This window comes from Lasioglossum baleicum, unplaced genomic scaffold, assembly GCF_051020765.1.
Source record: "Lasioglossum baleicum unplaced genomic scaffold, iyLasBale1 scaffold0063, whole genome shotgun sequence".
In the NCBI taxonomy this organism is placed as follows: Eukaryota; Metazoa; Arthropoda; class Insecta; order Hymenoptera; family Halictidae; genus Lasioglossum; species Lasioglossum baleicum.
Window position 1 is genome coordinate 740,546 of NW_027469123.1, and position 25,860 is coordinate 766,405.

General features: G+C 35.7%; 2 protein-coding genes across 2 annotated transcripts; both read right to left on the reverse strand.

Moving 5' to 3' along the window:
* Nucleotides 1-3,706: 3,706 nt before the first annotated feature.
* LOC143219714 (uncharacterized) lies at nt 3,707-5,225 on the reverse strand. Its single transcript, XM_076445588.1, has 6 exons — nt 5,206-5,225; nt 4,683-5,139; nt 4,233-4,598; nt 4,060-4,074; nt 3,913-4,014; nt 3,707-3,820 (listed from the first exon to the last, which is right to left on the reverse strand). Exons 1-6 carry the CDS (start codon nt 5,223-5,225, stop codon nt 3,707-3,709), a joined length of 1,074 nt encoding a protein of 357 aa, XP_076301703.1.
* LOC143219715 (uncharacterized) lies at nt 5,222-9,269 on the reverse strand. Its single transcript, XM_076445590.1, has 6 exons — nt 8,148-9,269; nt 7,805-8,063; nt 6,530-7,438; nt 6,164-6,367; nt 5,625-6,025; nt 5,222-5,272 (listed from the first exon to the last, which is right to left on the reverse strand). The coding sequence occupies exons 1-6, from the start codon at nt 9,267-9,269 to the stop codon at nt 5,222-5,224; spliced, it is 2,946 nt and encodes a 981-aa protein (XP_076301705.1).
* Nucleotides 9,270-25,860: the final 16,591 nt, after the last annotated feature.

Sequence of the window (25,860 nt, forward strand, 5' to 3'; positions counted from 1 at the left end):
ATACTGTTAAAGACTGCCAGCCTTACGGGAGTTGGCGGGACTCGAATTTTTCGGTGTTCTCTTACGCCCTCTAGGATATATTCTGACCGGAGTGAGAAACAGGAGGCCAACGACGGCATTTCGTCGGTGCAGAAGACACTGTATTGGTATCGTGTTAGCAACGCGCCCGCGCGCTACACTCACCAGCGTACCTTTACTGTATCCGTGTGCGCTGCTTGTGCGAGCCACAATCTATTTTTAGAACTTGCCATGTTGCCATGCTTTACGGCTTACGGAAACGAAACTGAAATTCGACTGTCGAGCCGTCGAGCGTATGAATCGCAATCTGGAGCTAGCCTTCGGGTCCCCGTGCAGCGAGGATTTTTTTTTTATTTTTATTTTTCATTACTTTTTTAATTACATTTTTTAACCTTCCAAAAAATTAAAAATGTTAAAACTATGTTCAAAATATGTATTCATTTTAAATAGAAACGTTTTGTTACTGTCATAATTGCATTAATAAAAATTGGTATATGATCGAGAACAGGTTGATGGTATTTATTTGGACTGATTGGAGAATACGAAAATGCAGGAAGTATTTTTTAGTTTATGAAACAATTTGTAGATTTATTAGTTGTCAAACAAATAATAAAATAAATTGTATAATATATATAAATTGATTTTATACTAGCATACACAAGTTTATTTGATCTTCTGTCTTCCTATAATAAAAAAACACAGTCATAACTATAATTATAATAGAATTTCATAAAATATTGAGGTTATTGCAAACTCATCTTTTTTCGCGATGATGCTCTAATTTTATTGCTTCTCTCGAATGTCCATTTCCTTCCGAGACAGTGCGTTTCTAAGTGTAAATAAAAAATGTTGATATAAAATGTATCATAATTAAACTACAATTATTCTAATAACGTAGAATGTAGTACATATTAAGTTTTAATTACCAGGATTTTCTTCTTCGACGTTAAGCACCCTTTACTGCTTCTCGTAATTTACGTATATGGACACTAGGGTGGACCTTATTTTTCGACCATGAAATTTTTTTGTCCCGTAAACCAGAATTGTAACAAATGTTGAGAAAATGATCTGGAAAAATTTTGGGGCCGATTGGATCATGGGAAAATGAGGCGCAGCAAATTTGAAAATTTTGAATTTTTTAAATCTTTACATAAATAGACGTTATGATATATCGTTGAATTTGTCTTTTTTCTCTTTAAGAATCCGTATGTAGCATAAACAGTTGTTGATAGAAAAAACATCCGTGATTTTGAAAACTTGAAATAATTACTTTGAAAAAAAATATTTTCTCTGATACTATATCCACCTCCTTATATACTACAACCTTTGTTTGAAGAGTTTTTTTATATATACATAACTGACAGAGATATTAAGGGGCGTAATTTGCATTATTCGGAAGCATACAACTGCGCATATAGCTATTTTCATAGCTACATGCTGCCGAATAATGAAAATTACGCCTCGTAATCGAAAAAATAGGACTTTTGAGGCAGATAGCGCCCTAGATCGATGTTTTATCTAGCGTTTTTGACTAGTGAAAAACCCCGTGTTTGTATTATCGAGAAATGAGTAAATGAATATCTTGCAACCCTGGAAGTCTCTCTACTACCTTAACTAAATTCATTAATACGCTCCAATCTACAAAAGAAAAACAGTTAAAATATCGGAAAAAGAAGTTATTATGAATAATAAGTAGACTGACTGAAACATAGACTGAAGGTGGTCAATGATACCGCTGAACGGGGCGTTAAACTAATGGAGGATCATATTAAAATTTTATATAGAAACAAAGTGGAGAAATAATATATACTATACAAACTGTGATGGAATATCGACAGCAGTATCCTGACGCCACAAAACAGATTTGTCAAAGGATTTTTAAATATTTTTTAATATAGAGAGAGAAACACCTGATCAATCCCTACATGCGATTAATTGCATTTTTAAGAGGCATTGAAGACAGCTTATTAACTGAGAGTTATTAAAGTTTTCATTTTCCTCAGAGTCAGTAAGTTCTTTATTTTTCTCGGAGTCATTAAGTTTTCCATTTTTCTTGGAGTTATTCAATTTTTCATTTTCCTCAGTGTCGTCAAGTTTTTTCATATAGTCCAGTCGGCAGGTCGAAAAAAGGCGTCTACCTGGAAAGTATTCCGAACTTAATGAAATTTTGACACGTCATTTAGGGGTACTCTGGGGTGTCGAATCTCAGTTTTCGACCTCGAGGACCCTGTGCTAACTTGGGGAGGGGGAAAAAACCACTACTTTTATTACCTTGTTTTGGTTTTTCGCCTATCGGGCTCGAGTCGGGTACGCGATACATCAGACACATCGGGAAGCTTATGACTAGACTGCGGATTTTATGCATGTATGACAAAAATGTACACGTTCAATTTAAAGCAGTGGACATGTTAAAAATATTTAAGGACATCAACGTATTAGTTTCAGCTTAATAGGATAATTAAAAGAAGAATACAATTTATATTTGGCTCATGTGCCGTGCAATCAATGCAAACATTTTTTATTTTGCATAAAGATCCGCAGTGTACTCATGACTCACCTTTGTCGGGCGGCTTCTAAAACAATAGAACAAGATCGCGCGAACGAGTTATCGCGATACCCGAGAATCAACTGTGCGTTCTTATGAAATAGATAATAATAATAATGGTACGTATTTCTTTCATAACTTGTCCATAATGTGATTTTCATATAAGTACATTAGGTATATTCGGCAGACATGTGCATGATCGTTATTTGTATTAAAATTTGAAATAATGCACGTTTCATGTGAAAAAATTATAAGAAAATATTTACAACGTGGTATGTAATAAGTTATGATAACTTTTCAGTGGGTGATGTTTTTATTAACTGTTAAGTAACCTACTTAACTATCATTAATCTTACACAAATTCTAAAAAGATAATATATAGTATACAATATAAAATAAAATAGAAATTAACTTAAAATAAAATCATATAAAATAAAAAACTAGAGGGTTATTGTTGCTCGCTCGCTTCGCTCGCTCGCGAGTAGGGTTGTTTTTGCTCGCTCGCGGATAGGACTGCTCTTGCGAAAGGGTTAGTGGTATGTGTTATGTTCGCAGCTTCTCTTAATATATTTGAGAGGTTCTGCGTTGTAAATTTCAATGAACGACAGCTCGACACCTAATTTGCCTTAACGAACCTCTGGATTTATTCACTATATTTACAATATCTTACACTTGTATGAACTGGAAGTTCTGTCTCGAATCGAGTTAATCTTTTGCGGAAGACTGTATATCTTCAGAGAGAAATTGTATCTGGTCGCTGTCCCTGGGTCAGCTCGTTCCTCACCTCGGTGGTGAGATTGAAAAGTGGGGAAAATGGTACATTTTTTGGGGGAAAGAACATCCCATTCGTTGACTGACCCGAGGGAGGAGCCATTCCTATGCATCCCTATCGGCGGGGGAGGACATCCCCACCTCAAGCCAATCGCGGAAAGCAAATGTACAAACAAAGACGGTACTAGCAACGGACCCAGAGTCGCGTAACAACGAAAGGCCCAAGTGGCCAACACGTGCGTTTAATTTATGACCCCTGGTCTCACGCGGACGACGACCATCGACTTCGGGAACAATGCGTCTTTGAAAAAACGTACTTTCCAAGGACTCGGCAGACAGAGTTATTTATCCGAAACTCTCAAGGAGTTGCGCTTAATGATGGTCCCGAAGACGATGGTCCAAGGGTGTGCAATTTGAGCCTCGAACCCTCATAAAAAATAAGAAAGTGCTGGCCTCCTCGAGACCCTTGTAGAAGTGTCCCGAGGACTAACGGTATTTTACAGGGAATTTTCCATGCATGTCATAACATCCCGCCGGCCTTGAACGAATTAGTTCAACAATGAACACTGAATGTATACATAAGCTATAGTGACGTATGATATAAAACGCGTAATAATAACAAAATAATAGTAATGATTAACGCTAAGTGGATTACATGATAGAAATAGGTACTCTATAAACTAGAAGTGCATATACAAACTACAACACCATTATGATAATATTACCGAGTAACTAACTAACTAAGGATGGTGTATATAACATCACGTTGATGCGGGTTTGACGTTATGATCAGTATACGCTATAACTACATTCTAAATTATTCAATAGGCAAAGGGGATAATTTAGTTGTGCTACGTTTATACAGTCCTTGAGCAGTCTTAACTGTGACTACTCGTACGATATTGTCGTCGCCAGGATGAACGATAACAATTCTGCCCAACCTCCAATGCATGGGGGGAACATTGTCTTCTTGAATTGTTACTAACGTTCCAACCTTCATTTGAGAAGAATCCTGTCTGTGCCATTTATTGCGAGTGTGCAACTCATGAAGATAATCTGTGTGCCATCTTTTCCAAAAGTGCTGCTTTACTTGCTGTATGTGTTGCCACAACGACAACCTATTTGCAGCGACTTCTGTTAGATCACACTCTGGTAGATTTGTGAGCGAATCTCCTATTAGGAAATGTCCAGGAGTGAGGGCAATAAGATCGTTTGGATCCGAGGAAATTGGGATAATAGGACGAGAATTCAATATGGCTTCTATCTGAATAATTAAGCTATTAAACTGTTCGTAAGTGAATAAGGTTTCACCTATTGTTCTAAATAGATGTCTCTTAAAAGACTTTACCGCCGCCTCCCATAGTCCACCAAAATGTGGGGATCGCGGAGGTGAAAAATGCCAGTTTATATTGTCATTACTCAGAGTATGTTGAATTGTATTATTAAATTCCTCAGACCATATCAGTGCTTGTAATTCCATGATTTGATTGCGCGAGCCAACAAAATTTGTACCATTATCTGTATATATATTTTTCGCCTTTCCTCTTCGAGAAAAGAATCTTGTGATTGCTGCCAAACATGTCTCAGTGGTTAAATCTGTCACAAGTTCTAAATGTATGGCTTTAGTTACAAAACAAATAAAAACCACCACGTAGGATTTAACCTTCAATCTATTGCGATTTTTCTTTTCTTTAATAAAAAATGGACCGCAATAGTCTATGCCCACATTTTCGAAAGGCCGTGATTGCTTGACTCTAGAACTAGGTAGTTCACCCATTAATGGGGCGGAGGTCTTAGGATTCAACCTATAACATCGCATACATTGACCAATAATTCGCTTTATTACTCCCTTAACACTTATGGGCCAATACCTTTGACGAATCGCATTCATGGTTGCATGCACCCCAGCATGCCAGTGACGTTCATGCTCATATTTAACTATCAAATTGGTAACATAATGTGAATGTGGTAAGATTAAGGGATGTTTCTGAGAAAAGCTAATAAGAGCATTTTTTAGTCTACCCCCTACTCTGAGCAACCCATGTTCATCTAAAAACGGATTTAGATTTCTTAATTTGCTTTCCCTTCTAACTACCTTGTGTTTCTCCAGGCTATTTATATCTTCAGAAAATGATTCTCGTTGTACTAGACGAATGACTCTGTTACGAGCTGATTGTATTTCTACAGCTGTCAGTGGTCCAGTGCATTTTTCACTTCCACGAATATTCTTAAAAAATCTTTGCATATAGGCTACTACCCTATACAATGTTGTAAAGGATGAAAAACGCACTAGTATTGAATTAGGTTCATTAACCGTGACCAAGGACACCAAATTGCGTTTCTCCGGAATATCTATTGTTTCTAATAATAAATTAGGCCAACAATTTTCCTCCTTAGAGAGCCAGTGTGGACCACTAGTCCATGTGATATTATTTAGGAAATGCTGTGGATCTTGTCCTCTTGATATATAATCTGCTGGATTATCCAGCGTCGGAACGTGAAACCAATCTCTCGCATCAGTTGACGCTTGAAGGTCACTTACGCGATTTGCCACGAAGGTTTTGAGTAGATGTGGAGAAGTCTTAATCCAATGTAATACAATAGTTGAATCTGTCCACAGTCTGATCTTACTAAATTTGATTTGTGTTAACGCCTCCATAACCTCGGAAACTAGTTTTGATAATAGTGTAGCTGCACACAATTCGAGCCTAGGTAATGATTGTGTTTTAATTGGCGCGACGCGAGATTTCGCACATAGAAGATTTACCGAATGCTGCATGTTTCCCATCGTGACTCGAACAAAAATACAAGCTCCATATGCTGACTCACTGGCATCGCAAAACCCGTGCAATTGACAGTCAGTGTGGTTCTTAATGAGAAGTGGACGCCTTATAGAAAACTGATTTAAAACTCTCAATTGATCTCTGAACCTAATCCAAGAATAATAAATGGACTGTGGAACTACTTCGTCCCATTCGCAATGTGTTTTCCATAGCTCCTGCATAATAATCTTCGCCTGTATAATCACAGGTCCTAATAGCCCAAGCGGGTCGAACAATTGCGCGATTTCTGATAAAATCAAACGCTTCGTTATGCGAGGTTTGCTGTCGGGCAAATTGGTTTTATAAATAATATTATCTTCGGAAGGATTCCAAAAAATTCCTAAAGTTTTCTTTGTATTTGAAACGTCTAAACCTAGCGACTTATTCTCCTGATTATTATCAAGATCGTTAACTAAATTTTTGTCATTTGAAACCCACTGTCTCAAGTTAAAACCGCCTAATTTAGCCAGTTCTATCAATTCATTACGTAGTTTTAAAGCTGAATTAAAATCAGATGCTCCTGTCAATAAATCATCTACGTAGAAATCTTGATCAAATGCCCTAGCGGCTAAAGGAAATCCTTTCGCGTCATCCTCAGCTAATTGTTTGAGACAACGTATAGCTAAAAATGGTGCACATGCTGTACCGTAAGTCACCGTATTTAATTTATAAGTCTTTAATGGATGTTCCACTGACTGTCGCCAAAGAATTTTTTGATAGTAGGAATCCTCCTCATGAACCTTCACTTGCCGAAACATCTTCTCGATATCAGCAGTAAGAACACATATATGTGTACGGAATTTAATCAGGGTGGTGAACAAAGTATTTTGTATTGTTGGACCGACTAATAAAGTGTCATTTAAAGAAACACCAGATGAACTTTTCGCTGATGCGTCAAATACTACCCGCACCTTTGTAGTTGCACTTGAAGCCTTGATTACCGCATGATGCGGCAGATAAAATCCGCTATTATGATCATCCGCACTAACTTCACTCATATGATTGAGTGACTCATATTCAGCTAGAAAATCCTTATATTGTTCATACAACACAGTATTCTTAATTAATTTATTCTCTAATGTGTAAAATCGTTTCAACGCTAACTTATGAGAGTCACCTAATAAACTTCGTTTCTCGTTAAACGGTAGTCGAACAATATATCGTCCTGACTGATCACGCCTTGTATTTTGTTTGTAATGTTCCTCGCATGTGGCTTCTTCGTCTGATAGAAAAATTCTTTTCGGAAGTTCTTCTACTTCCCAAAATTTAGCAATTTGGTTGTCTAATGAGTGAAAACAAGCAGTATTTCTATTAAAGGCCTTTACCTCTACTTCGCCTGTTACTAGCCAACCCAGTTTTGTTTTTTGTAAAATGATTCTATTATTGTTCAATTGAATTTGTCCTACACTGAGTAATTTATAAAAAATAGTACTACCTAGCAGGATATCGATGGATCCAGGTTTGTAAAACTCTGGGTCAGCTAGACATACATTTTTTGGTATTTTAAGCTCCTTGTGATTAATAGCTCGTGTTGGTAAAGTTCCAGTAATTGTTGGCAATGCAATAAATTTTAAATTTGATGAGAAATTGTTAATATTTGACTGAATTTTTGCATTAACGCAGTACTTTGCACAGGTAACTAAATTACTTAACCCTGACGAGGAGATATTCACCCGTTCTTTCTTTAATTGCAATAAATTTGCTAAGCTTTCTGTCATATAATTAGATTGTGAGCCTCCATCAACTAACACCCGACAAGTGTGCCTTTTGTTATTGTTATCGTAAATTGTGATTTGTGCTGTACCTAACAAAACTTCAGAATTGTTCACAGCCATTAATGCTTTGCATGTAACATCGGTCTCAACCTGAGTGTCCTTTGAATCTTCAGACGCTCTTTGCACCGATACCTGTGTTATTTTATGTGCATTTAAATGTAATAGTGTGTTGTGTTTTTTATCACATTTTCTACAATGAGACCACTTGCAACTAACAGTGTTGTGGCCGACCTTTAGGCAATTTAAACATAATTTGCTCTTCTGAGCTGATTTTAATCTATCCTTCACTTCCATGGCAAGAAATTTTGGACAAGCGAAAACGTAATGTTCGTCCTGGCAAATCACGCAACTGACACTCTTATTTGTCGTCAAATGACTAAAACTACGTTTGGACTTAACTCGCGACGTATCATTGTCTGATGGAGAGTTTGATTTTTCAGATTCCCATTCCTCCCCGCGAGCTTGGGTGTTAATGAAATCAATAAACCTTTGAAATGTCGGTAACTCGTCGTTTTCCAACTTACGTTCCCACGCCCTGCGGGTAGTTTTATCTACTTTCTTGACAATGATGAATATTAAAATTTGATCCCAACTATTTATTGGTTGATTTAAGCCCTTAAGTGCGTTAACGTGTACTTGCGCCTGTTCAGCTAGTTTGCGTAAATTAGCGGGAGTGTCCCTTATAATTTCAGGTAAGTCGAATAATTGTTTCAGGTGTGCTTGTATCAACTGACGCGGTCTATTACAACGTTTTTGAAGCATATCCCACGCGACTAGATAATTTTCTGAGGACGCGTTTAGGGAAGCAACGATTGAAGAGATCTCTCCGCGAAGTGAATTTTTCAGATAATGAAATTTCTGTACGTTTGGCAAGTCTACGTTTTCGTGTACAAGCGATTTGAACGTGTCGTAAAAACTAAACCAGTTTATGAGATTTCCATCAAATGATGGAATCTGAATTTTCGGTAGCATTTTGTTAGCTGGCTTACAATTAGTTGATTCTATGCTAGTGCTTGCCTGTCTCGAAGGCAAAGTTGCCTCCCTTACACCTCGTAGTCTATCAGCGTGCGATGCTAACAGCGCTTGTAAGGCAAATGCACTGCGTTCGAAACTATCACGTTCACTGACATGATCTGATTCCTCGTCTAAATTTTCGATGTTGGCTTGTACATCTTCGTATGCGACAACTAGCTCTTTAACCTTAGCTATACGCGCTTCTAAATCGTATATACTCAAATCTTGAGTCTCTAAAACATATGTTTGGACACGCGTGATTTGACCCTTAATAGTGGTACGCACCCTTTTAAAGGACTTCAACGCGGTATCCCTACTTGCCATATTGAACTCCTTGTGGAGATATTAAGAAGGGAAATTGGAGTAATTACACTCACCGAGTAGTGGTCTAACAGAGTTGATGACAAACCGAATCTGGTTGCCAGTTGTGTGATGTTTCCAGTCCGATGTGGGCTTTGATCCGCTTGGCTGATGTCGATGCTTCAATTCCAACACTGAAGGTCAATTGAAGGATGCACCTGATCGTCGGCTTGCTCGTCCGACTTGAACGTTGTATGCTGCTCCTCCCGTTGACTGCTGCTGCTGCAGACGATCCACGCTTCGTAGGATGGAATCCGCAAACGAACTTCCGTGGTCCTATTGCTTCTGCGTTGACTGCTGCTGCTGCAGACGGTCTACGCTCCGTAGGATGGAATCCGTAAACGAACTTCCTTGGTCCTATTGCTTCTGCGTTGACTGTCCTCAGGTTGGGTAATGTTCCACAATGTTGATATCACTGATATCTGTGGTGATGATTACCGGTATCCTGGTCGTGACTTAGCAAGTCAATGTGTATGGAATTGTACTTCCAAGGAGAGGATCCGGCTCGAAGGACCAAATGTTATGTTCGCAGCTTCTCTTAATATATTTGAGAGGTTCTGCGTTGTAAATTTCAATGAACGACAGCTCGACACCTAATTTGCCTTAACGAACCTCTGGATTTATTCACTATATTTACAATATCTTACACTTGTATGAACTGGAAGTTCTGTCTCGAATCGAGTTAATCTTTTGCGGAAGACTGTATATCTTCAGAGAGAAATTGTATCTGGTCGCTGTCCCTGGGTCAGCTCGTTCCTCACCTCGGTGGTGAGATTGAAAAGTGGGGAAAATGGTACATTTTTTGGGGGAAAGAACATCCCATTCGTTGACTGACCCGAGGGAGGAGCCATTCCTATGCATCCCTATCGGCGGGGGAGGACATCCCCACCTCAAGCCAATCGCGGAAAGCAAATGTACAAACAAAGACGGTACTAGCAACGGACCCAGAGTCGCGTAACAACGAAAGGCCCAAGTGGCCAACACGTGCGTTTAATTTATGACCCCTGGTCTCACGCGGACGACGACCATCGACTTCGGGAACAATGCGTCTTTGAAAAAACGTACTTTCCAAGGACTCGGCAGACAGAGTTATTTATCCGAAACTCTCAAGGAGTTGCGCTTAATGATGGTCCCGAAGACGATGGTCCAAGGGTGTGCAATTTGAGCCTCGAACCCTCATAAAAAATAAGAAAGTGCTGGCCTCCTCGAGACCCTTGTAGAAGTGTCCCGAGGACTAACGGTATTTTACAGGGAATTTTCCATGCATGTCATAACAGTATGCATGGCTAGTAGTACCTATAGCTATTAATGTTTTTTTTTTATTTGGTGTGTGACTCTCCACGAGCCACACAAAGAACTTCCCGATTCGTTAGTTGCAGTATATTATTATCATTATTAAGTGTACGTTTTAAGAAGATTATACGTTTTCAGGGAAATTCAATAGTTTTCTACTTATCAAAATGTTTGCTATATGGCGTCACATTAAACCAACATCGTATGCTCGTTGCTCGCTTGGTTCCTTGTTATAGCATACTAATGTTGCAAAATAAATTGTCTTAATTAGTTTTTCGCAAACGATACAACTCCTCATTATCCGGGTTTGCAGTAGTGATCTTGGTTTTCTTCGATACTGTTAATTTAAATTGTCCCAAAATATATAAACTGCGCTCAATTTTGAAACTCTGCTCAGTGCTACATACAATATTTGTAAAGTTCGCCTTTCTGATTTTTTAAAATCCAAACATACTTTCTCGTATGTTTGTCCCTGACTTTTATGAATCGTAATCGCTTCAGCAGGAACCACTGGAAATTGACTACGTGTGATTTGATATTTTTCCTCACTCGACATATTTACTTGATTCGATATTTTTATTATTGGTGTAAAATTTTGATCAATATTTGCATTTTTCATATAATCACGATAACGAGTTCTTACTTTCACTCCTACTCTGGCCAATTGAAAATGTAACCACAATATAGACGGAATTTTAGTATTTTCTTGAAAAGTAATAAAGTTTAATATTCCGCATGTGTGCTCCATTAATCAATCCGTTTTCAACATCAATGTTATTAATAATTATCATATAGTTTATATTAATTTTCAATTTAATCTCAGTTAATAATTCGTTTTGAACTGATTGTTTTTTTAAAGATTGTAATATAAATTTTTTTTTGTACTTTCATCGATATTCTTTGAAAATGTATTCTCGCGAGTAGAGATGATTAACTCACTCTTGCATTGGGATAATTTTCGATTATTGTAAGCGGAAACATCATCGTAAGGTACAAAAAAAAATTAAAAAAAATTTTTTTTTTTAAATTTTAAAAAAATCGAAAAAAATTTTTTTGTGTAATTACGTTTGTTTCATCGGTGGAAACTTTCCGTTCCTCGTATAAATTGCATTGTTGAATGAACTTCTTTCGAAAAAACTAAAAAAACTAAAAAACTACTTGACCAAAATGGACCAAAATCTAATCAGCTCTAAGTTACAGCGAGGCATATAGATTGCATCATTCATCATCCTGATCGCGTTGTTACTTTTTCTGAAAACGTTAACGAAAAATTTGATTACATAGAAACGGCCATACGCGCGCGCACGCACGCACGCACACATACGAACATTTTGCTGAAAATAGTCTAAAATGACTGCAATGACCATGAAACGTGAAGATCTGCTAAAAAATCGATTTTCGGTTTTCGGGGTCATTACAATAACTTCCCTATAAAATCGGGAAGTTAATTATATAGAGCCTATAGATAATACAGAATAAAATATAAACACGAAATAATACGTATAATGTTTATATTTATATTTCGTTTTTAATTATTGCCATACTTTACCATATTGTAATCTTCTAGGTGTATTGTATAACTTCCGTAAAGTCATTTTAATGATATTATCGATACATATCTAAGTTCATTCGGAGAAAATTCGTTAAAAAGCTAGAAATATTGTCTTTTAAGTTTTTCACATGAAACGTGCATTATTCAAGCTTTAATACAAATAAAGAGCAGGCACGCGTTTGGCGAATATACCTAATGTAGTTATAAAAAAACCAACTATATTAAAAATCACGTTATAAGTAAAGAAAGAAAACCATTATTACCATTATCTATGTCATAAGAACGCAGAGTATTTGAATCTCGGATAACGCAATAACTCGTCCGCCCGAACTTGTTCGATTCTTTTCGTACCCGCCCGACGAATTCGAAGTCGAATCGAAGGGCCGCCGCCGGACTTTCTGCGACCCGACCCGACTCGAACCCGAACATCGAGCGGCCCGCACATCCCTAAATTATTTATAATTATAAATATATTATATTAAATGACCTATATTATAATAACCTATATTAGGTAATTATTATCACACTTTAAATAAGTAAATATGGCTCAAATTATGCCGTATTTGGCTCATTTTAATTAGAAGGATCTCACAAATACGTTGGTAATTCCGTAAAAAAGATTGAAAAATAAAAAACTTTCCTATGTGCATTGATGTAATCGGTACGCAGCCTTTTGAACTGTGTCGGCTGCCTCGTACCTCAGTCCCTCTTTGTCGTTTACGAGCTGTCGTAAAAAAAGTTCTGGTACATATGTTGATAGTCTAAAAATATGATCAATGCTATTTTTCAATTTCTCTAAAAAACCTTCATTTGTCGAATTTTTGCGTGTTTTTCACTTTGTGTGTAATTAACATTTTGAACCAAAAAATCGGGAAAAAATCTCAAATATCAATTTCAATTAAATGCAATTATATGATTAAATTAATGCAAGTAAATGGGGAAAATGGACCGAAAATTGAATGGCACAACGGCTGTTTAAATAATTCGAAGGACTATCTCGTCCGGCTAGGCCCTTCATTCCAAATTGTAATATTCCAATATTTCAATATCATTTTCAATATTTCAAGTACTATTTAAAACTATTAATGAGTTTTAACAACAAAATATTTTAAATAGAAAACTAAATTTTGACATATAAGATAAGATTATAGCAAGCTTGCTATAAATGTCGAAAACTCGAGTCTGGCCAGAGACATTCAATTTTCAGGAAACACTATTCTATGATGACGAACGGAGAAAAGGGAAGTGAAGCTCGGGGGCTTCGGTCGCCGTGGAGTGGAGTGAAACATTGTAACATGATACGGGTCGGGTCGGGTATATCGGTGTGAGACTACTAATCAAACAACAAAGCTTAATTATTTATCATTATTTTTTTATAGGATTTTCCTTAACATATTTGGTGAATTTTGTTTCTTTTTATGAAAATGATACCAAAATTATATAATTCCGATGATATTTGCTTATGCAATGAGCGACGCAAGTTTCGGACACAAAGAAGGACAGCGTCGGGAAAAAAAGAGACGCGGAGAGTCCTTATTCTTTTAAGATTTCGACTTCGACTTCGTCTGCTAGCTCTTCGTCTCGTCGCACAATGTACTCATAAATGAATCATGTTTCAGGAAGTGGTTCAGTTCAGAATGAAATAAAATAATGTTACACGCACTTTTTAAATAGCGTCATATATGGTGCAAGAAATATTCGTATAGAGTCAAATAGAATTATTTTTTTAGATATCTTCGTACGAAATACTGCCTCTAAATAACATTGTATGGATAGGAGCCGTCGAAAATTAGTTTAATTAGTTAATACTTTTATCTTGTTACTACCTCTACTTTAATAATTGCAGTCAATAATGCTGTCGAGCATTACAAGTATGGGATAAATAAGTAAAAAAATTAATTTTCTGTTTCCTACTAAGGATCTTAATAAGAACGATTGAATTTTGTCATTACACAACATAACAAAATATTTTTTAAGAACCATTATTTTATATATAACGCAATAATGTTCAAATTACTTTTAAATTCCAATACATTTGTAGAATATTACGTAGTAATTACTTCCATTTTTCCTACATCTATAAACTATCGATTATATTGTAAACAATTATTACAATGGTGATAATAAGGAAAATAAGAATGCAATAAGAGAATTATATATAGTATTATAAGGCCACCGACGAGATACTATTAAAGACTGCCAGCCTTATGGGAGTTGGCGAGCCCGAATTTTTCGGTGTTTCTTACGCCCTCTAGGATATATTCTGGCTCCATCCAGAGAAACAGAAGGCCAACGACGGCATTTTGTCGGTGAAGAAGACCACTGAGGAGATTCTCGTCGCGATGCATCGGCGAGAATGCGAATTATCACGAAACTATATCGATTATTATTAAATGTTACATTCTCCGCCATATTTCAGACGATGTTTTGGCACTATTTTAGCACTATTTAGAATTTTTAGCGATGTGGTATATCAGATCACTGTAACTTTCACGTTATCCCCGCGCCCACTCGCGCCCACTTACTGGTCCCGCGGAATAACACAGGGGCTGGCAGTCTTTAATAGCATCTCGTCGGTGATAAGGCAATTACAGAATAGGTAATGTCAGCATTCTACTATATCATTCTTCTTCAACTTGACGAATATCTCGTCGATTGTGGTACTTTTACCGCTGTGGTATATCAGATCACTGTAACTTTCCCGTTATCCCCGCGCCCACTCGCGCCCACTTACCGGTCCCGCGGAATAACACAGGGGCTGGCAGCACCGACGAGATACTATTAAAGACTGCCAGCCCCTGTGCCACCGACGAGATACTGTTAAAGACTGCCAGCCTTATGGGAGTTGGCGGGACTCGAATTTTTCGGTATTTCATACGCCCTCTAGGATATATTTTAGCTCCATCCAGAGAAACAGAAGGCCAACGACGGCATTTTGTCGGTCAAGAAGACCACTGAGGAGATTCTCGTCGCGATGCATCGGTGTGAATGCGAATTATTACGAAACCATATCGATTATTATTAAATGTTACATTCTCCGCCATATTTCAGACGATGTTTTGGCACTATTTTAGCACTATTTAGAATTTTTAGCGATGTGGTATATCAGATCACTGTAACTTTCACGTTATCCCCGCGCCCACTCGCGCCCACTTACTGGTCCCGCGGAATAACACAGGGGCTGGCAGTCTTTAATAGTATCTCGTCGGTGCCTGTGCCACCGACGAGATACTGTTAAAGACTGCCAGCCTTACGGGAGTTGGCGGGACTCGAATTTTTCGGTGTTCTCTTACGCCCTCTAGGATATATTCTGACTGGAGTGAGAAACAGGAGGCCAACGACGGCATTTCGTCGGTGCAGAAGACACTGTATTGGTATCGTGTTAGCAACGCGCCCGCGCGCTACACTCACCAGCGTACCTTTACTATATCCGTGTGCGCTGCTTGTGCGAGCCACAATCTATTTTTAGAACTTGCCATGTTGCCATGCTTTACGGCTTACGGAAACGAAACTGAAATTCGACTGTTGAGCCATCGAGCGTATGAATCGCAATCTGGAGCTAGCCTTCGGGTCCCCGTGCAGCGAGGATTTTTTTTTATTTTTATTTTTCATTACTTTTTTAATTACATTTTTTAACCTTCCAAAAAATTAAAAATGTTAAAACTATGTTCAAAATATGTATTCATTTTAAATAGAAACGTTTTGTTACTGTCATAATTGCATTAATAAAAATTGGTATATGATCGAGAATAGGTTGATGGTATTTATTTGGACTGATTGGAGAATACGAAAATGCAGGAAGTATTTTTTAGTTTATGAAACAATTTGTAGATTTATTAGTTGTCAAACAAATAATAAAATAAATTGTATAATATATATAAATTGATTTTATACTAGCATACACAAGTTTATTTGATCTTCTGTCTTCCTATAATAAAAAAACACAGTCATAACTATAATTATAATAGAATTTCATAAAATATTGAGGTTATTGCAAACTCATCTTTTTTCGCGATGATGCTCTAATTTTATTGCTTCTCTCGAATGTCCATTTCCTTCCGAGACAGTGCGTTTCTAAGTGTAAATAAAAAATGTTGATATAAAATGTATCATAATTAAACTACAATTATTCTAATAACGTAGAATGTAGTACATATTAAGTTTTAATTACCAGGATTTTCTTCTTCGACGTTAAGCACTCTTTACTGCTTCTCGTAATTTACGTATATGCAACATTAGGGTGGACCTTATTTTTCGACCATGAAATTTTTTTGTCCCGTAAACCAGAATTGTAACAAATGTTGAGAAAATGATCTGGAAAAATTTTGGGGCCGATTGGATCATGGGAAAATGAGGCGCAGCAAATTTGAAAATTTTGAATTTTTTAAATCTTTACATAAATAGACGTTATGATATATCGTTGAATTTGTCTTTTTTCTCTTTAAGAATCCGTATGTAGCATAAACAGTTGTTGATAGAAAAAACATCCGTGACTTTGAAAACTTGAAATAATTACTTTGAAAACAAATTTTTTCTCTGATACTATATCCACCTCCTTATATACTACAACTTTTGTTTGAAGAGTTTTTTTATATATACATAACTGACAGAGATATATTAAGGGGCGTAATTTGCATTATTCGGAAGCATACAACTGCGCATATGTATAGCTATTTTCATAGCTACATGCTGCCGAATAATGCAAATTACGCCTCGTAAACGAAAAAATAGGACTTTTGAGGCAGATAGCGCCCTAGATCGATGTTTTATCTAGCGTTTTTGACTAGTGAAAAACCCCGTGTTTGTATTATCGAGAAATGAGTAAATGAATATTTTGCAATCCTGGAAGTCTCTCTACTCCCTTATAAATAAATTCATTAATATGCTCCAATCTACAAAAGAAAAACAGTTATAATATCGGAAAAAGAAGTTATTATGAATAATAAGTAGTCTGACTGAAACATAGACTGAAGGTGGTCAATGATACCGCTGAACGGGGCGTTAAACTAATGGAGGATCATAATAAAATTTTATATAGAAACAAAGAGGAGAAATAATATATACTATACAAACTGTGATGGAATATCGACAGCAGTATCCTGACGCCACAAAACAGATTTGTCAAAGGATTTTTAAATATTTTTTAATATAGAGAGAAACACCTGATCAATCCCTACATGCGATTAATTGCATTTTTAAGAGGTATTGAAGACAGCTTATTAACTGAGAGTTATTAAATTTTTCATTTTCCTCAGAGTCAGTAAGTTCTTTATTTTTCTCGGAGTCATTAAGTTTTCCATTTTTCTTGAAGTTATTCTATTTTTCATTTTCCTCAGTGTCGTCAAGTTTTTTCATATAGTCCAGTCGGCAGGTCGAAAAAAGGCGTCTACCTGGAAAGTATTCCGAACTTAATGAAATTTTGACACGTCATTTAGGGGTACTCTGGGGTGTCGAATCTCAGTTTTCGACCTCGAGGACCCTGTGCTAACTTGGGGAGGGGGAAAAAACCACTACTTTTATTACCTTGTTTTGGTTTTTCGCCTATCGGGCTCGAGTCGGGTACGCGATACATCAGACACATCGGGAAGCTTATGACTAGACTGCGGATTTTATGCATGTATGACAAAAATGTACACGTTCAATTTAAAGCAGTGGACATGTTAAAAATATTTAAGGACATCAACGTATTAGTTTCAGCTTAATAGGATAATTAAAAGAAGAATACAATTTATATTTGGCTCATGTGCCGTGCAATCAATGCAAACATTTTTTATTTTGCATAAAGATCCGCAGTGTACTCATGACTCACCTTTGTCGGGCGGCTTCTAAAACAATAGAACAAGATCGCGCGAACGAGTTATCGCGATACCCGAGAATCAACTGTGCGTTCTTATGAAATAGATAATAATAATAATGGTACGTATTTCTTTCATAACTTGTCCATAATGTGATTTTTATATAAGTACATTAGGTATATTCGGCAGACATGTGCATGATCGTTATTTGTATTAAAATTTGAAATAATGCACGTTTCACGTGAAAAAATTATAAGAAAATATTTACAACGTGGTATGTAATAAGTTATGATAACTTTTCAGTGGGTGATGTTTTTATTAACTGTTAAGTAACCTACTTAACTATCATTAATCTTACACAAATTCTTAAAAGATAATATATAGTATACAATATAAAATAAAATAGAAATTAACTTAAAATAAAATCATATAAAATAAAAAACTAGAGGGTTATTGTTGCTCGCTCGCGAGTAGGGTTGTTTTTGCTCGCTCGCTTTGCTCGCTCGCGGATAGGACTGCTCTTGCGAAAGGGTTAGTGGTACGCATGGCTAGTAGTACCTATAGCTATTAATGTTTTTTTTTTATTTGGTGTGTGACTCTCCACGAGCCACACAAAGAACTTCCCGATTCGTTAGTTGCAGTATATTATTATCATTATTAAGTGTACGTTTTAAGAAGATTATACGTTTTCAGGGAAATTCAATAGTTTTCTACTTATCAAAATGTTTGCTATATGGCGTCACATTAAACCAACATCGTATGCTCGTTGCTCGCTTGGTTCCTTGTTATAGCATACTAATGTTGCAAAATAAATTGTCTTAATTAGTTTTTCGCAAACGATACAACTCCTCATTATCCGGGTTTGCAGTAGTGATCTTGGTTTTCTTCGATACTGTTAATTTAAATTGTCCCAAAATATATAAACTGCGCTCAATTTTGAAACTCTGCTCAGTGCTACATACAATATTTGTAAAGTTCGCCTTTCTGATTTTTTAAAATCCAAACATACTTTCTCGTATGTTTGTCCCTGACTTTTATGAATCGTAATCGCTTCAGCAGGAACCACTGGAAATTGACTACGTGTGATTTGATATTTTTCCTCACTCGACATATTTACTTGATTCGATATTTTTATTATTGGTGTAAAATTTTGATCAATATTTGCATTTTTCATATAATCACGATAACGAGTTCTTACTTTCACTCCTACTCTGGCCAATTGAAAATGTAACCACAATATAGACGGAATTTTAGTATTTTCTTGAAAAGTAATAAATTTTAATATTCCGCATGTGTGTGCTCCATTAACCAATCCGTTTTCAACATCAATGTTATTAATAATTATCATATAGTTTATATTAATTTTCAATTTAATCTCAGTTAATAATTCGTTTTGAACTGATTGTTTTTTTAAAGATTGTAATATAAATTTTTTTTTGTACTTTCATCGATATTCTTTGAAAATGTATTCTCGCGAGTAGAGATGATTAACTCACTCTTGCATTGGGATAATTTTCGATTATTGTAAGCGGAAACATCATCGTAAGGTACAAAAAAAAATTAAAAAAAATTTTTTTTTTTAAATTTTAAGGAAATCGAAAAAAATTTTTTTGTGTAATTACGTTTGTTTCTTCGGTGGAAACTTTCCGTTCTCTCGTATAAATTGCATTGTTGAATGAACTTCTTTCGAAAAAACTAAAATAACTAAAAAACTACTTGACCAAAATGGACCAAAATCTAATCAGCTCTAAGTTACACCGGGGCATATCGATTGCATCATTCATCATCCTGATCGCGTTGTTACTTTTTCTGAAAACGTTAACGAAAAATTTGATTACATAGAAACGGCCATACGCGCGCGCACGCACGCACGCACGCACGCACGCACGCACGCACGCACGCACGCACGCACGCACCCACCCACACACACACACACACACACACACACACACACACACACACACACACACACACACACACACACACACACACACACACACACGAACATTTTGCTGAAAATAGTCTAAAATGACTGCAATGACCATGAAACGTGAAGATCTGCTAAAAAATCGATTTTCGATTTTCGGGGTCATTACAATAACTTCCCTATAAAATCGGGAAGTTAATTATATAGAGCCTATAGATAATACAGAATAAAATATAAACACGAAATATAATACGTATAACGTTTATATTTATATTTCGTTTTTAATTATTGCCATACTTTACCATATTGTAATCTTCTAGGTATATTGTATAACTTCCGTAAAGACATTTTAATGATATTATCGATACATATCTAAGTTCATTCGGAGAAAATTCGTTAAAAAGCTAGAAATATTGTCTTTTAAGTTTTTCACATGAAACGTGCATTATTCAAGCTTTAATACAAATAAAGAGCAGGCACGCGTATGGCGAATATACCTAATGTAGTTATAAAAAAACCAAGTATATTAAAAATCACGTTATAAGTAAAGAAAGAAAACCATTATTACCATTATCTATGTCATAAGAACGCAGAGTATTTGAATCTCGGATAACGCAATAACTCGTCCGCCCGAACTTGTTCGATTCTTTTCGTACCCGCCCGACGAATTCGAAGTCGAATCGAAGGGCCGCCGCCGGACTTTCTGCGACCCGACCCGACTCGAACCCGAACATCGAGCGGCCCGCACATCCCTAAATTATTTATAATTATAAATATATTATATTAAATGACCTATATTATAATAACCTATATTAGGTAATTATTATCACACTTTAAATAAGTAAATATGGCTCAAATTATGCCGTATTTAGGCTCATTTTAATTAGAAGGATCTCACAAATACGTTGGTAATTCCGTAAAAAAGATTGAAAAATAAAAAACTTTCCTATATGCATTGATGTAATCGGTACGCAGCCTTTTGAACTGTGTCGGCTGCCTCGTACCTCAGTCCCTCTTTGTCGTTTACGAGCTGTCGTAAAAAAAGTTCTGGTACATATGTTGATAGTCTAAAAATATGATCAATGCTATTTTTCAATTTCTCTAAAAAACCTGCATTTGTCGAATTTTTGCGTGTTTTTCACTTTGTGTAATTAACATTTTGAACCAAAAAATCGGGAAAAAGTCTCAAATATCAATTTCAATTAAATGCAATTATATGATTAAATTAATGCAAGTAAATGGGGAAAATGGACCGAAAATTGAATGGCACAACGGCTGTTTAAATAATTCGAAGGACTATCTCGTCCGGCTAGGCCCTTCATTCCAAATTGTAATATTCCAATATTCCAATATCATTTTAAATATATTCAAGTACTATTTAAAACTATTAATGAGTTTTAACAACAAAATATTTTAAATAGAAAACTAAATTTTGACATATAAGATAAGATTATAGCAAGCTTGCTATAAATGTCGAAAACTCGAGTCTGGCCAGAGACATTCAATTTTCAGGAAACACTATTCTATGATGACGAACGGAGAAAAGGGAAGTGAAGCTCGGGGGCTTCGGTCGCCGTGGAACGGAGTGAAACATTGTAACATGATACGGGTCGGGTCGGGTATATCGGTGTGAGACTACTAATCAAACAACAAAGCTTAATTATTTATCATTACTTTTTTATAGGATTTTCCTTAACATATTTGGTGAATTTTGTTTCTTTTTATGAAAATGGTACCAAAATTATATAATTCCGATGATATTTGCTTATGCAATGAGCGACGGTACGCAAGTTTCCTACACAAAGAAGGACAGCGTCGGGAAAAAAAGAGACGCGGAGAGTCCTTATTCTTTTAAGATTTCGACTTCGACTTCGTCTGCTAGCTCTTCGTCTCGTCGCACAATGTACTCATAAATGAATCATGTTTCAGGAAGTGGTTCAGTTCAGAATGAAATAAAATAATGTTACACGCACTTTTTAAATAGCGTCATATATGGTGCAAGAAATATTCGTATAGAGTCAAATAGAATTATTTTTTTAGATATCTTCGTACGAAATACTGCCTCTAAATAACATTGTATGGATAGGAGCCGTCGAAAATTAGTTTAATTAGTTAATACTTTTATCTTGTTACTACCTCTACTTTAATAATTGCCGTCAATAATGCTGTCGAGCATTACAAGTATGGGATAAATAAGTAAAAAAATTAATTTTCTGTTTCCTACTAAGGATCTTAATAAGAACGATTGAATTTTGTCATTACACAACATAACAAAATATTTTTTAAGAATCATTATTTTATATATAACGCAATAATGTTCAAATTATTTTTAAATTCCAATACATTTGTAGAATATTACGTAGTAATTACTTTCATTTTTCCTACATCTATAAACTATCGATTATATTGTAAACAATTATTACAATGGTGATAATAAGGAAAATAAGAATGCAATAAGAGAATTATATATAGTATTATAAGGCAATTACAGAATAGGTAATGTCAGCATTCTACTATATCATTCTTCTTCAACTTGACGAATATCTCGTCGATTGTGGAACTTTTACCGCTGTGGTATATCAGATCACTGTAACTTTCCCGTTATCCCCGCGCCCACTCGCGCCCACTTACCGGTCCCGCGGAATAACACAGGGGCTGGCAGTCTTTAATAGTATCTCGTCGGTGCCTGTGCTATTCAGCGAGCCCGGTAACCGGGCGCAACGGGCGCTGGGATAACGTGAAAGTTACAGTGATCTGATATACCACAGCGGTAAAAGTTCCACAATCGACGAGATATTCGTCAAGTTGAAGAAGAATGATATAGTAGAATGCTGACATTACCTATTCTGTAATTGCCTTATAATACTATATATAATTCTCTTATTGCATTCTTATTTTCCTTATTATCACCATTGTAATAATTGTTTACAATATAATCGATAGTTTATAGATGTAGGAAAAATGGAAGTAATTACTACGTAATATTCTACAAATGTATTGGAATTTAAAAGTAATTTGAACATTATTGCGTTATATATAAAATAATGATTCTTAAAAAATATTTTGTTATGTTGTGTAATGACAAAATTCAATCGTTCTTATTAAGATCCTTAGTAGGAAACAGAAAATTAATTTTTTTACTTATTTATCCCATATCCCATAATCCCATGCTCGACAGCATTATTGACTGCAATTATTAAAGTAGAGGTAGTAACAAGATAAAAGTATTAACTAATTAAACTAATTTTCGACGGCTCCTATCCATACAATGTTATTTAGAGGCAGTATTTCGTACGAAGATATCTAAAAAAATAATTCTATTTGACTCTATACGAATATTTCTTGCACCATATATGACGCTATTTAAAAAGTGCGTGTAACATTATTTTATTTCATTCTGAACTGAACCACTTCCTGAAACATGATTCATTTATGAGTACATTGTGCGACGAGGCGAAGAGCTAGCAGACGAAGTCGAAGTCGAAATCTTAAAAGAATAAGGACTTCCCGCGTCTCTTTTTTTCCCGACGCTGTCCTTCATTGTGTCCGAAACTTGCGTCGCTCATTGCATAAGCAAATATCATCGGAATTATATAATTTTGGTATCATTTTCATAAAAAGAAACAAAATTCACCAAATATGTTAAGGAAAATCCTATAAAAAAGTAATAATAAATAATTAAGCTTTGTTGTTTGATTAGTAGTCTCACACCGATATACCCGACCCGACCCGTATCATGTTACAATGTTTCACTCCACTCCACGGCGACCGAAGCCCCCGAGCTTCACTTCCCTTTTCTCCGTTCGTCATCATAGAATAGTGTTTCCTGAAAATTGAATGTCTCTGGCCAGACTCGAGTTTTCGACATTTATAGCAAGCTTGCTATAATCTTATCTTATATGTCAAAATTTAGTTTTCTATTTAAAATATTTTGTTGTTAAAACTCATTAATAGTTTTAAATAGTACTTGAAATATTGAAAATGATATTGAAATATTGGAATATTACAATTTGGAATGAAGGGCCTAGCCGGACGAGGTAGTCCTTCGAATTATTTAAACAGCCGTTGTGCCATTCAATTTTCGGTCCATTTTCCCCATTTACTTGCATTAATTTAATCATATAATTGCATTTAATTGAAATTGATATTTGAGATTTTTTCCCGATTTTTTGGTTCAAAATGTTAATTACACACAAAGTGAAAAACACGCAAAAATTCGACAAATGCAGGTTTTTTAGAGAAATTGAAAAATAGCATTGATCATATTTTTAGACTATCAACATATGTACCAGAACTTTTTTTACGACAGCTCGTAAACGACAAAGAGGGACTGAGGTACGAGGCAGCCGACACAGTTCAAAAGGCTGCGTACCGATTACATCAATGCACATAGGAAAGTTTTTTATTTTTCAATCTTTTTTTACGGAATTACCAACGTATTTGTGAGATTCTTCTAATTAAAATGAGCCTAAATACGGCAGAATTTGAGCCATATTTACTTATTTAAAGTGTGATCATAATTACCTAATATAGGTTATTATAATAGGTCATTTAATATAATATATTTATAATTATAAATAATTTAGGGATGTGCGGGCCGCTCGATGTTCGGGTTCGGGTCGGGTCGGGTCGCAGAAAGTCCGGCGGCCCGTCGATTCGACTTCGAATTCGTCGGGTGGGTACGAAAAGAATCGAACAAGTTCGGGCGGACGAGTTATTGCGTTATCCGAGATTCAAATACTCTGCGTTCTTATGACATAAATAATGGTAATAATGGTTTACTTTCTTAACTTATAACGTGATTTTTAATATACTTGGTTTTTTTAGAACTACATTAGGTATATTCGCCAAACACGTGCCTGCTCTTTATATGTATTAAAGCTTGAATAATGCACGTTTCATGTGAAAAACTTAAAAGACAATATTTCTAGCTTTTTAACGAATTTTCTCCGAATGAACTTAGATATGTATCGATAATATCATTAAAATATCCTTACGGAAGTTATACAATACACCTAGAAGATTACAATATGGTAAAGTATGGCAATAATTCAATGATTCCAAGAAAAATGGAAAACTTAATGACTCCAAGAAAAATAAACAACTTAATGACACTGAGGAAAATGAAAAATTGAATAACTCCAAGAAAAATGGAAAACTTAATGACTCCGAGAAAAATAAAGAACTTACTGACTCTGAGGAAAATGAAAAATTTAATAACTCTCAGTTAATAAGCTGTCTTCAATACCTCTTAAAAATGCAATTAATCGCATGTAGGGATTGATCAGGTGTTTCTCTCTATATTAAAAAATATTTAAAAATCCTTTGACAAATCTGTTTTGTGGCGTCAGGATACTGCTGTCGATATTCCATCACAGTTTGTATAGTATATATTATTTCTCCTCTTTGTTTCTATATAAAATTTTATTATGATCCTCCATTAGTTTAACGCCCCGTTCAGCGGTATCATTGACCACCTTCAGTCTATGTTTCAGTCAGACTACTTATTATTCATAATAACTTCTTTTTCCGATATTATAACTGTTTTTCTTTTGTAGATTGGAGCATATTAATGAATTTATTTATAAGGGAGTAGAGAGACTTCCAGGATTGCAAAATATTCATTTACTCATTTCTCGATAATACAAACACGGGGTTTTTCACTAGTCAAAAACGCTAGATAAAACATCGATCTAGGGCGCTATCTGCCTCAAAAGTCCTATTTTTTCGTTTACGAGGCGTAATTTGCATTATTCGGCAGCATGTAGCTATGGAAATAGCTATACATGTTCGCTCGCGTAACTGCCGATTTCAAAATGTTCGATTGTAAAGAAATGGGTTCGCGACTGTTCGAATGTTATCCGCCAAACTAATTTTAGATAACTATTTCAATGTAAATAACGGATTGTGTGGACAAGGAATTGACTGGAGGAATCGCGTTTCGTTCGAGATCTGTTGGTGAACTCGTCAGTAAGGCTAATCCAACAG

Excerpts from the sequence above, each read along its gene's own strand:
- LOC143219714 (XM_076445588.1), bottom strand. The coding sequence starts at position 5,225 with ATGAATGCGATTCGTCAAAG. Across the intron at positions 5,140-5,205 it reads ATGAATGCGATTCGTCAAAG|GTTGAATCCTAAGACCTCCG; the intron begins GTATTGGCCCAT and ends GCGATGTTATAG. Across the intron at positions 4,599-4,682 it reads GTGGACTATGGGAGGCGGCG|ATAGAAGCCATATTGAATTC; the intron begins GTAAAGTCTTTT and ends TTAATTATTCAG.
- LOC143219715 (XM_076445590.1), bottom strand. The coding sequence starts at position 9,269 with ATGGCAAGTAGGGATACCGCGTTGAAGTCCTTTAAAAGGGTGCGTACC. Across the intron at positions 6,026-6,163 it reads GCACGGGTTTTGCGATGCCA|CTACACTATTATCAAAACTA; the intron begins GTGAGTCAGCAT and ends AATTGTGTGCAG. Across the intron at positions 5,273-5,624 it reads ATGAACCTAATTCAATACTA|TTAAATATGAGCATGAACGT; the intron begins GTGCGTTTTTCA and ends CCAATTTGATAG.